The 18,650-nt window shown below is 37.0% G+C and overlaps 1 protein-coding gene across 1 annotated transcript in view; it reads right to left on the reverse strand.

Annotated features, from left to right (window-relative positions):
* The window catches only part of EML6 (EMAP like 6), a 119,684-nt gene extending 101,417 nt beyond the window's left edge, over positions 1 to 18,267 (reverse strand). The window contains exon 1 of the mRNA XM_075147809.1: positions 17,574 to 18,267. Within this exon, the coding sequence (XP_075003910.1) occupies positions 17,574 to 17,770 (197 nt within the window). The 5' untranslated portion in view covers positions 17,771 to 18,267. The remainder of the gene's footprint in view (positions 1 to 17,573) is intronic.
* Positions 18,268 to 18,650: the final 383 nt, after the last annotated feature.

The following is an 18,650-nucleotide window of genomic DNA, read 5'->3' on the forward strand; positions in this document are numbered from 1 at the left end:
GTCCATAAAATCCAAAGCACACAAGATGTTGTAACATGGAATAGAGGTGTGGGGCTTTTTTTAATACTGAAAATTTATGTAAAACATTTAGTCAACAATTCATTTGAAAGCCAAATACATATATTATATTTTATATATCTATGCATTCTATAATTCTACATAATTATATAATAAGTTTAGATATATACATATATATACAATATATACATTTGTCTGTGTGTATATATATTAAAAAAATATTAAAAGAACAGAACACAATCCTGACAAAAGACTGAGGTGGATCAGTACGCAGAAACCATAGCTCAACTGGTAGTACCCTGTGACAGCTGCAGAAAACGCTCCCTTTCGAGGGGGTTTTGCTGATTAAATAGTAATATCTGATAGGGAGGAAGAAGGCAGAAAAAAATCTGCGCAGTGCATTTAACTGTCATCATGTATAAAGTAATTCATACCAAACTAAATGACAAGGTAAAAGAACATTTATCTCTAGGCAGTAGGGAGTCCCATAGATTCAAAATGAAAAATAACAGATACCACAGGGAAAACGTGAAATGCAATACACTGTATACAGAGCACATTCAGAATAATTCCATCAAATAACTATTTAATACAGCAAGAAACAGTGCATCCTAAAGAGCTGTCTTATTTAACAGCAGTATATTCATACTTGATTGAATCTGTCCTCCGCTGAAAAACAAAATACCATGGTTATTCCTAATTTAAATTATCTTATGACCCATCACCAGGTCTAACAGTTAACTGAAATAGAACTGTAAAATTATACTGATGTAGACACAAGTGCCAAAATATTCCTTGCTCAGATAAATGGACACTGTTCTCAGCTCCCTTACAGAAAAATCATATTATATCTCACATTATGCCAACTCTAGAGAAAAATACTATCTGATCAGATTTAAAATATTCTTAAGATAGACATTTACAAAAATAAATAGCTGTCACACATCTTCTATGTAGATCTAAGATTTCCTCACATGACTAGTCACACTCACACATTCCCCAGATTTTGGAAAGTGAATCTCTTTTTCCTCACCCAAAACCTAGTATGCCGATTTATACAACTTGAAGTCTTTTTCACTGGTTTTGAACTCAGTCTAACCAGTCTACTCCAAGAACAGCAGAGGTCACATGCAGATAGAGTCAGTGCTATCACTGCTAGCAAACACATGAAGAGCTATGTAACATATTACAGTTAAACCAGGAGTCTTTATATATACCAGGACCCCTAGCATCTCTTGCAATTGTCATGTTCATCACTGACACAGTCTAATTTGAATGACATCTCATGCTGATGTTTTAAAAGAGACAAGCTTCATCATCAATATCAAAATCATGCAATTCAGAGCCAGGTGCAACGTCCACTGAATCACAGAAATTTGTATAAAAAGTTTCAGCAAAGTTACATTAGTAAATTGTAAAGATTTTGGAAAAGTGGAAAGATTTTTACATTTCTCATGTTAGTATTTTACACTTAAAGATATACATCTTAGTTCTCTTAACACCATGCCATGATTAATCATAGCATACAAATAAGTCCTGGAAATCCAAGCATTTTCTAGAAATTTTAGACATTGAAGATTAATTTACTTCCAAACTTTTTAAATGATCCATCTGTGTTAACAGACCAATTCATATGTTAGCACATAAGGTAGTGCCCACAGAGACATCATGATAGCTGAAAAGCAAATTATGTCTGTGATAAATCTACAGAAAGATAAGAGAAATAGCAAAGAACGAAGACGGAGTTTGGAAATTTAGCATGTTCTTTGAATCAGATAACTACACTTCTGTGCTGGCTACAAGATGGATAGTTGGAAAAAACATATGAAGGGAAATCTTTCAGTACCCCTACTTAAGGTTATTTTAGGCAACCAATTTAGAAGAGGTTTGATTGCCTGCCTAGAAACAGTTTGCCTTTGACAACTGAATTAACTTAGGCTCCTGGCTTTAGTTTCTCAAGTAACACCTAAGCTAGATAACTGAAAGAAACTATGCAAATACTTGACACGCTGTTCAAAGCCCACAGGCTACGTGCACAATTTGACTTGGTATTAACTTATCCTGAGTTAAGTAATATTGACAAGATTGCTTTATGGTTGCTTAAAAGGAATTGTTATAAAATGTAAATACAGTAAGTTTCAAATAAAAAGTAATCACATGTAATTAAATTAATATTTTACATAAGCAACAGTAGATAAAGTTTTCAGTATTAAATAGCTGAGGAACCAGAGTGTCATCGGAAATGTTCATTAACCTTCATGTTCTGGTAAATGACTGATCATATATTTTGAAAAGATATTCACAAACTGCTTCAGCTTATTTTTCCTTCAGTAGAACTGGCCGCACTAAGCTGCGTCATAATATAGGATCCCTTCTATTATTCAAAACACATGTATCTATGCAATATACAGTTATTAATTATCCACAGTAATTAATTCTACCTGTGTTTTATTGGATGTGCAGCCAGTCACAGACACAAACATGAAAGAGCAGGTGTTGTAAAGTTATTACCAAAATCCACCGCCAAAATCCATGAAATGCTGCATTTGAGAGAGATTACAGTTATCCAAAGAATGCCTTTTAAACTTTTTTTTTTGTGAGACTAATACTAGGAGTTATATAAACAAACATGGAATTATGACGTTTTATGTAAGCACTATGAGTCATTCTCTTGCCTATTATTATTTCTCTTTTTCTCTTGATTTCTTAGCAAACTATTCAAAGCAGAGACTCTGAACCTGGTGTTCTGCTTTCTGTGAAATCTGAGAGAGCAGGTCTCATCGGAGACCTTTTTGCTGTATTTTCGGTTCAGTACTGCGGTGGAGACTGAAGTTTCATGCAATTATGTAACTGCCTGGCAGCATGTCGTTTCAGGCAGTTATAATCTGGTTTACTGCTTGTCATTTTCTAATACTCCGTTTTTTCTCTAGCTTATGGTATCATGGATGTTGTAGGGGTTTTTGCCTTCTACATCACAGTAGGAGAGAAAGCAGGCTTCACACCACAACTGCCAGGTTCATCTGAAGAACAAAATACATCTTCCTCTTCATACCACCTTTTCTATTTACTTCTGCCTCAGTAGACAAAGCGTTACACTCTCCCCTTACACAGAGAAAGTGGGTTTTGCTAATCGCTCATACGATACTCGGAGGCTAAAACTGAACAGAATATTTGAGCATAAACCCAATTTAAGATTAGGGGAGTGCCATTTCAATAAAATGAGCTATCAACTGCATTCAGTTTGGTTTAGCAGACTTGCAGATTTAACCATACGATGGCAGACAGCCAGGAGCGTGAAATAGCAACGGACTTAATTGTGTGCAGGGCTATAAAGAAACAAGCCTCTGCTTTATGATTTAAAATATTAATTAGTTTCAGAGCTTTAAAAAAATACAAGCTTTTAAAGAAGATTTCATGTGTCCTTGTATACAGTTCAGGTATCTACTTGCTCTTCTATTCTCTTATAGGTTTCCTGAGAAAAATATCCTCTCTCCATGAAAGAATTTTGAGAATGAAACTGCATCCGTGCTAGACACCTATTACAAAAAAATGTATCATACCTAATTCTTCAGTATAAATCTAAGCTAAAAAATACAATGGACAAGCTCTCCAAAAACTTATCCCATTCCTGGCATTTATTATTAATGCAAGCCATAGATTTTCTGTACAATGCATGATATTATTATTTATAATTTCTCTGGTAATTCATTAATCTATAATGCAATAAAAATTGTTAAAACATACAGTGGCATAACTAGTTTGGTGCAAGAGTTGAAAACTGTAGGCTTTTGCCATATGTGCTTTTGAAGATTTATTATTCTAGAATTCTTCTCCACATCTACACAGCAGGCAATAAAACAATAGGTCATATTCTGCTAAGAGCCTTAAGACAGTTCCAGCATTTATCAACTTCTGTATTTTCTTGCTACATGAAGAGAGGAATTATCTTCCATAAATTCTACCATAATGATACTGCTGGCTGCTTATAACAACTCTTCTTGCCTCCCTCCCAGCTTTGTAATACAGTGGTGATGCCTTGGAGGTGAGTAGCCAAAAATCAGCACGAGACCTCCATCAGCATAGCTAGTAGTATGCGCTCCACTCACTCTGCAAACAAAACTAAAGTAATATGATATTTTTTTCATACTGTATTTTATTTCTCTCTCTAAGAAATTAATCATCTTACACGGAGAAAAAGAATAAAATTTACAAATCTGAAAATTTGATAGAAGCCCAAAGAAAAGTAAATATGAAAACAAAACAAACAAAAAGTGCAAACCCCTCAAAAACTCTTAAGGTCTTGGCTAAGTTCTATCTCAAAGGAAGAAATTATTTTATATCTATTTTCTTAGGTTAGTAATGATTTATAAAATTGCTTTTTTGATAAAACTATTAGTGTTCTGCCAGGGAGGACTTGAATTTATGAAAGGTAATTTTAAAAAAGATATCAGGACAATTTAAAAGGATAAAAGAATAATTTTTAAAAGACAGTAAGTAATTTTAGGCTGCCATACAGGCTAGGACATTAGTCATAAGAGAAACGTTTTAGTATTGAAAGTGATTTCGTTAGCAGTTCATCTTCAGCTAAAATATAATTAATGGAAGCAGCATTGTACAAGAGCAGCTAAGTAGCTTGCAATCTATAAGCTATAGGAATATCAGAATAGTCCAAAAACTGTGTTATGAAGTGAACAGGGATATAAATGCTACTCAATTAAATAGAAAGCAACTATGATTATTCAGTGTCTCCATACTCCTTCCAATAATTAAAATCTCCCTTTTAGTTGGCTGGGTAAAATTCCAGACACAGCCCAATACATTTTGCGCACAGCAAAAAATAAAAAACATCACGTTTTGATCCCATTCTATCTTTCGATAGAATTTAAGGGATTTAATTAAAAGCAAATTTCATTGAAATGTCCGTATCTGGAGTTCATCATAGCAAAATTCTTTAACACCTCAGTTTTTCTTGAAACAATATTTACTCTTTGTGTGTGCATGCACATGCTTTATTACTGTCTTTTAATTTTGTCCTTCACTGTACAGGGATTTATGACGGAGGTCCCTGAACATTTTCTCATCTTAGTTCTATTTCTGTATTAATAATTTCACTCAACCAGAAATATTAGCATGTATGGTAACTAAAAAAAAAAACCCAAACAATTAGCCAAATGAACTTAGGATTACTATCCTTAATTTAGAAAGGTGTATATAAGTTTTAAAGACCTACTGAAATCTACCTTAGCAAGGAATAAAGTACCTTCACCGATCCATTGTATAAGTTTAAACTAGAGGCTATGGAGGATAATTGCATGGATTAATCTAGCTATCTTCATTCGATGGCTATCGTTATATAGCGTGGGTTAAACTATACTACCTTTTTTCATCTATTTCTCAAAATACATTTTATAGCAGAAATGTAAAAGCTTTCACACTTTTAGCTGGATTCAGAGTAATGATTTACCACCACCCATAATAAATGCACGCATCTTACACACTAGTCATCCTGACTAGTCTCAAGTTACAAAATAATATATTTTTAAATGTGGCAATTACAGCTAAATCAGCTTTTCCAAGCCTCTATTGCCAGTAGAGGTCTACTCTTTAACATACTTTGCAGCTACTGCCTCTTTCTCAAACATCAGCTTTCACTGTCACTGTCTCGACTGCACCAACCTCACACCAAGACAAAAAGAAAGTCAATGTTTAGAAGACCAAGATTGTAAATATCAAACCTATTTACACAGATCTGTAGTATGACCTACAAGCAGCTTGCTCTTGTTTCCAGTTCGAAATAAAGTATTTAGCACCTGCACAGCTGCTTCTTAGAAGAACTCTTCTGAACTGCTGACAATGCACTGCAAACATTTTGTTATTGGGTAGATTAAGCAAGTTTCACTTGGAACAAAGCAATAGTTGTATAATATTCTTCAAGTCAGAAAAAGTCATGGGATCAGCGTGCTGTTCAGAAGGTAGCAAAGCACAGAAACTAATTACGGCTAACACATAAGCCTTATTCCAAAATCACTTTGTTGTTCTTCACCTTAATCATCAAAACTTTTTATGAATACAGTAGGCTATCAGGCCTATTTATTGGCTACTAGGCCAATTTAACAATATCCAGAGGTAAAGTTTACACGTTGATGCGTAGGAAATGGATACAAACTGCTTGATAGCCACTTCATTACTGGCTATCCACTTAATAATCTTAACTATCCTCTTTAGTGCTCCTAGCCCATTTTCTCTTCATCCCGAGGTCACTTGTATAGTGGTCATATCTCAAACAATACATCATACAGACTGCTTTTCCCCCCCAATTTGCTCCCAAAGAACCTCAGCCTACTCAGGCAACACCATGACTCATTTCTTAAGCTATCATTGCAAAACTTTTTAGTGTATATACAAAGAAGAAGGAAGGATACCAAAAACTCCTGTGGCTAACATCGGACTTCAGCAATGTTCATGAAGTCCAGCTTTAGTCTAGCGAGCCTTACCACCTCCCAGCTTCTTTTTGGCAGAGAGAAGGAGGCTCCTCTGAAGTGGGTAGAAGAGACATGAGCCTCACACAGACGTGCAAGTTTCTGAAGAAGCTGTTCTCCCTCCACTTGATAGAAGGGAAATAAAGAGAATTAGCTCTACTGATTTAAATTGATTCTTTGTTAAAATTTTGTCACAATATGAAATGCCAAATTTTCATTTGAAATTAATTTGAAATATTTATTTTCATTTGAGATCTGTGATGTAGTTTATATACAAAATTCTACATGCAAAAGAGTCCCATATCCAAAAGAAGTCATGTGTCCCCCCAGTTTTAATTAAATTTTGAATAGCATGACATGTGGTATAGAAAACAATTCATTCAATGAAGCAGCACGGGAAATAGAGAGAGAAAGCGCCATGCATAAAAGAAAAAAAAAAAGCATAGTGACATTTCTTTAACACCATTATTTAACAACATTAAACAGCCAAAAATCTTTTCAAGTCTCAAAGAGCAAAAACTTTCGTCTCCTGAGCCCATGTCCAATAATCTTAATCTTCTAAAAATATCCAGGAAGAATCTGAGCAAGCTTTTGGGTAAGCAAACTTTCCACCACGATAGATGTCATGTCTATGTTAAACTTCAGTGCGCAATCCACTTGTATTTCTTCCAGGTCGTTATATTCAAGCAGATGCATCTAGCAGGTTCCCTGAAACAGCATTACTTGAAACAAGTTCTGGTAAAATCTGTGGTGAAAACATATCACTTCAGGAACACGTGTACCTATTACTAGGTAATGAAGTTCTCTGTTGCGCATTTTTTTAAATGTTTAATGAATTATTACTTGTTTACCCAATGAATGACACTTACCTGCCAGACCTACGGTGTTATGTTAAACTAACATGCATCTAAAAAGAGAAAGCAACATTCCTGTTTGTGATTTTAGGGGGCTACCTGCTTTAAGTACCTTTTGTAAAATGCAACCACACAGTTCAGGTGCAATTCTTTAAAATCTGTTTCCTGGATTAAGACGTAAAATAGCCACTACAGACCGAAACTAGAGTATGTCTTCAAGATTAGTCTGATACTAGTAATTCTGGGTTAGATCCTCATCTGTACCATACCGTTACGTTCTTACGCCACAGAAAAGGACTACAGCTGCTATTTATATAGCCAGCCCTATCTGCAGCCTGTGAAGGTGCACCGACACGGGGGAAACAGAGGTACATTTACTGTAAGGCCACCTCCAGATACTTAACCAACCAGCAGAGAACTCTCTGGCAAAAGGCATTTACATTATTTACCTCTTGGGAAGGAGGGGTTGCGTTATAAGCAGTCTTACAAGGAATACACCACAGAACTGCCCATCCCAAAAGCAGCTTGTCAAACTGAGATGGTTATATCTAATTCCCAGATATAACTAGACAAACTTCTTCAGCCTGACAAGCAAAAGTTCTAAAATAGCTCCTTCAACAATAGACAGCTTTCCTAAAGACTCAATATAATACCCTTTTAGACATTTGTGGCCTCCTCCTTTAGCCACATATTTTAAAAAAATTGCAAACTTCTAGAAGCAGTAGAGCCAGCCCATAGATTTACCCACAGGTAAATCACTGTGAGTGCATAAGAGCTTGGACCAGGAGCATAACTGCATATTACAAACTTGCTTTACGGCTAATGGAAAGAGGAGTTTCACTGAACAGCATTTCAGTGGGTGTTTAAAATAATACGTAATTTCTAAAGAGATGAGAAAGTAATCTCAGAATCCTAGAGGAATCAGGAATCTGCTATAGACCTACTGCTGCGATCTTGTTTGAATTCAGCCACACTAGTCCGCATCCAACACCAGTGTAAACAGGGCCAAAGAGTTGGTCCTATTAGTGGAACTTGTCACATATACGTAATCACCTTTCTCATACTCTGCCAGACAGAAGGCTGAAGAGAAAGCCCAACTTTTACCTAATCATAGATTCCAGCATTTGGAGAACTAAGCCAAAAATTCCTTTAGGTACCTTATGAATAATATTAAAAAACTAGAGATATAAAAGAAAAAATTAAGGAAATTTACTTTTAACATATGTTTTCTGGTCAGACAGAAGCTGACTGTGACTAACCTTTTGTTAAATATGGCTTAAGATACATAGAAGAAGGAAAGTATGGTCCCACTAGTCAGGGTGAAAGGAAAAAATGCTCTAACCTTAATTGCAAGTAGAGTTGTAATAAACTCAAGGCATATTTTATGGTCTTTTTTTACTATAGTTAACTGAATAATTTCTAGAATAAAAAACATTTCTTTTTTTAAAAAAAGAAAGGAGGGAAACATTACACTCTATCCTGAATTCTTCAGAAGTTCAGCTCATCTTGCCCGAAACTGTTATAAATACCCTTGTTTTGCAATTAATATTTGCAAGTAATAAGTTACTACTGAAGACAGTATAAGAGTAAATGTCACCTGCAATTTTTATCTCTGCATATGGAAGACAATTTCTGAGGACGAGGAAGCAGATGTTTTGCATAAGTACACGCCCAATTTTGATGTGGATGCATCAATATTAGTATGACTATATATAAACTGTATTACTAGCGAGCAACTTTCATGTAGGATTATCCCTTGAACATTCAGGTCTGCTAAAAATAATGAAGGCATTCAAAATTCCCAACAAAAATTCAGTAAAATCTTTTGTAACAAGGAGCGTTAGGCAACCAAAATAAAGGGGTTGCTCTATCTCTCTCAGAGTATAGTTTATTTTGTATTCTATTTTATTATCATAGTTCCAGTGTATTTCAATCCATCTGTCACAAAAGAACGAACAGACTTCAATGCCAGCATCAACAGAAATTATATCAATAAGATACAGGGTACCAAAGTTCATCGTACTGTTTAAAGAAACTTGATATATTTTATATGAAGACCACATTAGTACATGCCAAACACCAGCAATAATTCTGAAATCGGAATGTGTACTTATGGAAATTTGGAATCACCAAGCCCATCTCTGACTGCTGAGCTGATTCACTGTGCTGTTAGTCGTGTCTGGTAAGTGCGAAAAACTCAAGAGGTTGCAAAAGCAAACGTACAACCCAGAACATCACCACTATGCAAAGTCACACAAAGAGCAATGCCCCCTGGTTTCGTTTGAGTAATACACCATTATTAAGTTGTTCTTAACAACTTGCACAATTTTGTTCAGAATGTAAGGTAGAAATGATGTGAAAACTAAACCGGTAACTTTTATTCCCAGTATATTTGCAGAATCCATATAACCCTTTCCCTGCAATACCAATGACCACCCCAGACAAAAGCACTGTGATGTTCTTCCCTGGATGCATCCAGTGTCACTGTCCCTGAAGATGCAGCAGGTTGAATGATGTTTCCTTTAGAGATCTCTTGGGTTGGTCTTCAAGACAGACATGAACATATGGTCTACACTTGGCCTTAAGTTCAGGCCTACCTAAAGCTTTGGAGGTCTCCCTCCAAGTCTGTTGTAAATACCACCTCTAAAGAAGAATTTAAATTCAACACATCTGTTAGATAGAAATTCCAGGCAACTAAATATTCTTGGGGTAGAAATGCAGCTCATGAAAAACAAGCTGCCATTCCAAAGAAGAGTCTTTAAATGGAAAAAAAAGTCATCATTTTTGCTGTTTATCAAGGTTCCTAAAAACCTGAGCAGTAGGCAAGCAAGCAGAATGCTCTTTTAAAGACCTTAAAACCCCGCCTACTTTTGCAGAGAAGCATTCAAGCACCTCGAGCCGTAGAAAGCATATGGATACTGGGCGCAAGCCTAGTACTAAAGTCATCGAGGATAATTCATAGAAGTATTTATGGTACCTGAAAACTGTTCCAGCAGTTTGTCCTTCTAGAGAGATATATCAGAAGCATTGCTACAAATATTGCTGCAGTCCCCTCTCGCCCAAGACTTTTTTTTTTTAAATTAACAGTAATCTCCATCAAGCTGAAAACCCTGCCTCTACTCTCAAATAGGCAGGGGAGCTTTCTTCTGCAATGCAGTACAAAACTAAAAACCTCCCTCTTCCATTTTCACCAAAGGAAGCGCAGCCCTTGTGCCCTTGAGGAAAAGCCCGAAGCACGGAGTACAGCAACTTGCACCTCCTCATCCGAAAAGTCTCAGTTGCCAGTTTGTGTGGTGAAAATGTTGGAAGGACATTTGTAGCCCCTACCAGACACAATTCTTTCTTGAGATATCCAGTTATGAACAAGTGATCACGGGCAAAAGTATGAATTTTTAATACTAATTGCTGAAATACACATTATTTTTCCATTAAGTGTTAAAAAAAAGATGTGATTCTTACTGCAAAAACCTAATCAAGACTTAGAAGAAAGAACATAAGTATCTGGAAATTGCTTAGATAAATCTATCTGACATCCATTTAGTCAGTAAGAAAGACAGGAATAATAGTTCATGGAGATCAATAGTTCATTGATCTCTTCTGTCCTACAAGATGCAGTTTATAAACTTTTGTAAAAATTGGAATTTGTATACTTTTGCAGGAAGTTTTATAGTAGAAAATGGTAATACAAACTGTCCCATAAGTTCCCCTCCCCATCCTTCTAAAAAGATAATTTGAAATTAAGGTTACTCATATCAATGCATTTTCTAAGAGTTTTCATCCTGTTAAACAGCAATTACGCACCACTACCTGATGATTCCTAGTCACCTTAAATCAAATTGAAATACAATAAAACAAGTAAAAGAGTTGCAGAAAGTTAATGCAGAGCAAATGTAAAAAAAAAAAAAAAAAAGGCTAGTTTAATTTTTTAAAATTTAAGATACTGTAAGCAGTTGGGGAAAAAGGTAAAATAATGTGACGGAGAAATCTCTAACTGCAAAATTCCAATATAAGACTAAAACATACCAAAACCTTGATTCTTAAAAAGCTGGATACTCAATTCTGTGTGATAATGAGTTGCTTCACACAAATCCAATAACAAAATGTAGTATACTAGCTGATACAGACTTAAAACACTTGTCTTTTTTTCAGCTGTGAAAAGATAAAAACATAATAAAGATCCAAACATTTTCTGCAGAGGAATACAAGTGCTTCCTATTTTGTTGGACATGTTTCTTTCTGTTCCATTTTGAAAACGAATTAAATCAATTTGATGATTTAAACACTCAAAACTCCACTTGTGATTTTTAATAATGAACATCTTTTCACTTGTCCAAACAAGCAAGCGAGCTGTGCCTGGACAAGCAATAAATCTTACTTATTCTTCTGCTACCATATCTGACATATTGCTGGGATGTATACAGACTGGTCTGTTTAAATACTGCAGTTAAATGACAGCATTCTCATAGACATATTGCTACAAATGCCTACTGAGTTTCTCTAGACTTTTAACTGAGCTGTGTATTTTAAAATCACATTCAATAAGACACTGTAACTATATATTCCAACACATCTGATGCATTAATATGGATATTTAAGAAACAAATATTTATAGCAGCTCATGCCCCAGTAAAGACTTAAAATCTAAATGCAGCACAGCAATCAAGCACAGTGAAAAGAGTGGCCACCAGAACTTCATGAAATAAATGGCATTTTCCCTTTTTTTTTTTTGAGATTGAAAGCAAAAGAAGCAATAAGCTGATTAGATGAGTTTTTATGGGGGATTAATCTCTTTAATATGAAACTCCTTTAACAACCTACTGTCTCAAACAGTCCCAAAGCACCTTAGTATACACAGATCTCAGATTCTGCTTCACCCTAACTGTTCCAAAGTCACGTCTTCTGAGTTTTAATGGCTTTGCATAGGAACATGCATAGCACTTCCATAAGAAACAGCTCTGGAATTTCTGTTGCTGAAAATCTCGGATGGCTTCATTGATACTTTGCTATCTTTTAAGTCACTATATTTCAGCAGAACTGCACGTGCACCTTCTGTGACTAAAGTCAAGGTTTAGCACAAGCTACAGACAGTACAGTCTTCCGTGCACTTATGATAAGAAATAACCACAGTTATAAAGTAACTTTAACATCACCCCATAGCAAACAAGTGCTGTCACTTACCATCCAAATGGTGGCAACTACGCATAAATTTAAAGTTTTTTAGATCACTTCAAATAAGCACCACCCTATAAACAGAAACATTATTATAATACATTAATTTAAAATAAAAATATTAAAGAACAATTTAGATATTTTAACTCTGAGGTTTTGATTTGCATACCTCTGCCATCAATTTCCTTATTCCAAAATTACATTTACTACAGTCAACAACATATGACATTGCTTCAAGCATCATATTTCTTTTCTCCCAACTGCAGAAAGACAAGAAAACGTGCAGTCATGTTCCAATACGCATCCTGTCTCCTGAAACGATGCCTCTAAAGAAGAAACCAGGCCTCTAGTCACTCGCGCAGCCCAGTGAATCTCATCACCACTGGCACATCTGCATTTTTAATCTCAATCTGTCAGGAGAGTGGAACACACACCAGCACACTTACAGCAACATTCTGATAAATCCGACATTACTATTACGTTGTAAGCAGCCTTACATAAACATCATGCTTTGGTATCCATAGATAAGAGGCTGGCGTTCCAGGCACCATGCCCGGGCAGCAAACACTGCAGAGAGACCCCGGAAAGGGAGCAGTCTCTTGTGGCACTCTGCCTCACAGCTGACTTGCTTGAAGGCAATTGGAATGGAAAATGTGCTTTTGCAAATGCTACAGCGTATCAGATAACACAGCAAACTGGGGGATATAAAAAGTGCAGGTGAAGTCTTCAATATGCTGTCAGAGGTGTTCTCCCGGTAAGTTTTGACACATTCAGGAAAACCGTTCAATACTGCAGAAACTCTTGGAAATACAAGAACAGGGAGTCATAACAACTTTATTACTACACCATCGGAAAAATTTCTCAAGGTTAGGAACCTCTGTTTACAATGAATTCTATAAAAATAAATAAAATCAATTGTATTTTAAATTACATTGAGAAGTATTTCAACTGGTTATATTTTTATTTTTGCTGTTTTCTGTGTCAAGCTTTTTTGGCTTTCACGTGCATAAACTGCAGATTTCACATGCATAAATTGCAGAAAAATCGTAGGAAAGAACTGCCTCCATTCAACATTTCATCAAGAGAAAAAAGAGAGGTTATCTAATTGCTCGCTGTTATACAAGTAATGCACAATATAAAAGTAAGAAAACCTTCTGTTCTTTTGAAAGTGTTCAATTACTGTCAAAACTAATGATCTGGTCTTGCAAGTGGTTATACTAAACATAAATCCTACACTTGCATGAATGTTGTTGAAGGCAGTGACGCTGTATGGATTGCAAGATCCTCATTACTACATTAACTTACAGCCATTACAATGAGCTGCTGCAAAAACCCACTTTTAAATTACTCAAGAAGGAAAACAATCCCCACATGTTAATATGACAGCTTCTGAAACCTAATCCCGCAAAGCACAAATGACTGAATTCAATGAGAGCAAGTTATGTGTGTAATGATAGGTCTACATGACACTTTCTGCATTAAAATGTTGCAATAGCTATGCTTTTACATAGCTATTACACATTAGCTACGATGCTTCAGCTAGATCAAGAACAATTCAAGAACAATCAAATGTGGAGCTACTGTGCGAGACGCTTCATGATTGCTCTGTGGTCTGCAACACAGACCTTAGGGTACACCGTAGGGCTCACACCTCAGAGAGAGGAGGAGTGTGCTGACCTTCACCACCCCTGAGCTGCTAGGCTGTGTGTAATAATCAAAGCTTTCTTTTTTTTAAAAGAAGAGGGAAGGAGAAGAATAGGGTGTATTTTATGGTCTTTGACTGTAAAGTAAACTTCATAAATGGCATGTCTTTTTAGTCTCCAAACAAAATGTACCAGTAGTCTTCAGAGACCAAAACCAATGCTATCCATTTCAACTGTGTGTTGATCCTCTTTTATAATGACAGTACATGTTAATCAATAGTATTAACTATTCCACAACTAAATAACATGCAAGAAGAACTATATTATACGACTGGAAGTAACAAAAGAATCAGAGAATACTCTGGGTAAGGAGGAGAGCTCTGGAGGTTACCCAGTCCAGCCCCTCCACAAAGCAAGGCTCACTTCAAAGTTAAATCAGGTAGTTCAGGTCCTCATCTCATCATGAATTTAAAAGGAGGAAGAGCTTGGAAGCACAGCACCTTGTAGTGGCTTTGCACAGAAAACAAAACACTTCAGAGCTTGCCTGTTCATACTCTGAACATCTACCTTATTAGCCAAGTGCAGTATGTTAAGTTCCTTATACAAACAGAACTTATTTTTCAAATATGAATCTGAAAAAAAAAGTCATTCCTCCATTAATTCGATACAGTCTGGTCTACTTTAGCCCAAACTAAATTATGTCCAAATGCGTTATCTTGATACAAAGCAAGAGGCAGGACTATCAAACTTGTGAAAATACAATAAACATACACTTTCAAGCATGCGGCCTTTCCACCAGGGACAAATATCCACTTTCATGACTTTAATAAATACTCCAAGGTAATGCGCAGGTTCTCAACCTTCCGATTCACGGGTTCATCCATTTTTTTTTCCACAAAATAGTATTCACTGAAACCTTTCAACACAGAAGGAGCTAATGGCAATCCTCCAAAGCAGCACATCTTCCCACTTCAAGGTCTTCCAGTCTTAATGATTTCACAGCATTTTCCAAAATCTGCAAGTTTTTTTTTTTTAAATTGTGTTTCCAATCTCTTTAGAAATTACAACCTGTTGGACTGCAAATGTATGCACTGCTGCTTAGAATCTGGTCTCAGGCAAGTAAATACCAAAAAAACCCAGAAAAATTGGATAAGTACATTCATCCCATTCATCTCAATTGCATGATAGCTGTGAAGCCTAAAATGTGAGAACTTAAATTCCTGCATTTATTAGCCACATCAGTGATAACCACACAGGAACCATCTACTTAAAAGTACTTACAGTGACGGGATATTATATCAATAAGGACTGCAAAGTGCATCAAAAGCAAAGGAGGTAACCATTACCAGGTGCAAACAATAGAATATTCTAGCAGCATTTTGGAGATTCTCTACTTCCTTAAACTGCATGTGACAACAACTTTTCTTGGCCACTAAAAGTTGAAATTAACTGTTATTTGGGTCCTACTCATGCTTTCTAGGTGCAAATGTTTCATCCTTTGTTGAAACTGTAGTCGTCCTACAGAATTCTGATCCTGTTGCAGATCAGAAACAAAACTCATCTTTCCAAAGCATTAGTTGGACATACAGCGAGTCCCTCAAAACACCTGCTAATTTGAACAAGTGGTTGCAAGTTTTCTTTAAAGAGTAGAACAGGCATAGGCAGCGTCAAAATATGAATACCAGACACTCACATTCTTTCATTCCCATTGTACATTCTAAATGTGACACTGCCAAAAGCAGTCTCCTAATATGAGATGTCTTAAAATAAAAGGCACAAAAGTTGTACAATACAATTGGTTTTGGGAGGGAGGTTTTGTCAAGTATAATAACCGGGACATTTTTTCCTCAGCTGATGGAATATTGGGAAAAAAAAAAAAAAAAAAACAAAAAAAGAGAGAACCAAAGCATCACTGTCCAACCAAAAACCAGTGGATATATGTAGATACGTAGTTGCGTCTTGACAAATTATATTTCTAGTATTTAATGAGAATTCAAACTTAGAAAAGGTCAGAAATATACAACTCTGTACATGGATTACACTTCACATTCCATAGAGTATCAAAATTTATGTCCATACAACAAGGAAAACTTTAATTTCATGATACTGCAGATGCATCTAAAATACTCATTCTTCTCTGAAGGACCCGAGCAGCCAAGTGGCTATTTAAACAGCCTTTTGGAATTGATTAATACCTTTGAAACCAGAATAAACTTTTATGCACATCCACCATACTTCATGAAATGCTACTGCTTTAATGCATTATAAAGGGGAGGAGAAGAATGCTACTAGGATAAGCAGCAGCCAAAAGCTCTCACTGGGAAAAGTGCATGCTTTTCTGTAAACAAGGCTCCAGAATGATTATATGGCAACTATGTGACTTTGCTACCGAGTGTCAAAACTCTGACTTCAGCAGATGTTTCCACAGTGCTACTGCACCATGAGTCACCTGGGACTATTCTGGTTTCACATCATCAAGAACAAGCTTCATTCATGCTGAATTAGGTGAATAGGGAGGGCAGCAGTTAGCTGTGCGCAGAGGAGTGTCATTACCATGCAACATCCTTCAAAAGGATATCCGAGGTTCAGATTTCTGTCATAAAATAGTATACAGAATTTTCTAGTTTACTGATGTAAATTTCTGTTTTTTGGACAGATTTTTTTAAAAGGCTACCTTGAACCCTGTAACCACATTTTTATTTTGTGAGGTGCAGTAAAATTAATATTTCTATAAGACAACAGCATCAATTAAACCCACTTCTTAGACAGTATTTGAAAGAAAGAGGCAAAAAAATTGGTCAGACCAGGAGCAAGACCTGTGCTTCTGTAGCCATCTTGCACCAGCACGCTTGGGATTTTTTGGCTGAAGTACAAACAGCTAAACACTTGATTTTGAGTGAAATTTTCCAGATGATTAAAAAAAAAAAAGAAAGAGATTATTTTGACCTATGTGCCAGATTTATGGCACTCTCGTGCTGGAATTTGCTGAGTGTAAGGAGAGCTACACCTGCCTTCTACAAGACATCAGAATCAGTGAGCTAGGGTCCCAGCACTAGAAAGATTAAGGTGCTGGATCCACGATTTTGCAGCACTGTTGCACTAGGATCTTCCCAGTGCATTTCCATACTGAAACAAACTGCTTTGCTTTTGGTGCAGTGCAATAGAAAAACTTACCTTCTCTGTTATTATAGCAACATTTTGAAGCTTTGCTACAAAAATAATAATAATCAACAGTATCTAGAAACCCAGCTTTCACCTAGACTGCTGGTAACATATCTGAGCTGCTTTAAAACGACAGGTAGGAGCTGAGCCGTAAGACGCAAGGAGGGGGTATCCTGCCAGCCCTACATTCTCCTCCCCTCCCTTTAAACCCCACCCCACCCCACCACCAGAGGAGTCAGCCCCCTTACCTGATAATATCATCGTTGTGCCCGAGGAAGAATTTCTGGCTGTGCTCTCTGGTGTTATAAACCACGCCGACTCCAGCCACGAAGTAAACCACCTCTTTGCCTGCCGTGTAGTACAGGTTGTTGCGGCACTGGTGACCCCTGTACCCATAAACCCACTCCAGACGGAGCTGGCATCTAGGAGCTGTCCGATCCGCCATGATAACCAATCCCCTCTCCCCCCAAGCACACACAAAACCTAGCGCTGCCCCTCCTTCCCTTAACTCCTTCCCCCTTCGGGGTTTTCCTCTTTAAAACGTTAGCAGTCCCTGCACAGCTGCCGAAGCTTCAGGTGGCACTTTTGAGCGACGATCTTAAATGGAAAACACATTCGCGGATCAGGTCTGCTGCCGCCGCCGCTCTCACCGCCGCGCTGCCACCATAATCTGCTGCTGCTGCCGCCCAGGACGAGCAGCTGCTGCTTCCCCGCCGCTGCGTGACCCAGGCAACTTCTTGGGGGAGAAGGCAGATCACAAAAACACACCTACATAAGCAGCAGACGGGGCTTTTTCTTTCAGAAGGCAAAGTAACTTCTGTGCGTCACCACCACCACCTGCCCAAGGCTCCCTGCTGCATCTCCCGTATTGCACCCTCTTGGCTTCCTGCAAAAAGCTTCCTGGGTGCTCTTCTTTTCAAGATATCTATCTTTGGGTCAAAACTGAAAGAGAGAAAAAACCAAACCATGTTTTTCAATTGCAGAATGCATGTGTATTTAAAATGCAAAGGGACTACTTTGATGGGGAGGGGGGAGCTCAGTTTGGATCCATGCTGTGGCAGTTCTGAGTGGTTTAGGGTCTTGTAAGCCTTTTCAGGAGGATCCAATGCTCTGAATCTTCATATGAATACTATTGAAAGAGAGGATTCGTATACAACACCCAGCATAAACACGGTAATATTACCCCATCTTTCCTTATCCCCCAGCAACCCAAAACTTCCTCCTTTTGGAGTCTACAGCAACTATGTAATTAAAACAATTTTTTGTTCCCATTTATCAGTCACAAACCACTCCAATTTGCCATGAAGTAGCAGGGGCTTGTGTTT

Source organism: Calonectris borealis, chromosome 3 (assembly GCF_964195595.1).
Source record: "Calonectris borealis chromosome 3, bCalBor7.hap1.2, whole genome shotgun sequence".
Taxonomy (NCBI): domain Eukaryota; kingdom Metazoa; phylum Chordata; class Aves; order Procellariiformes; family Procellariidae; genus Calonectris; species Calonectris borealis.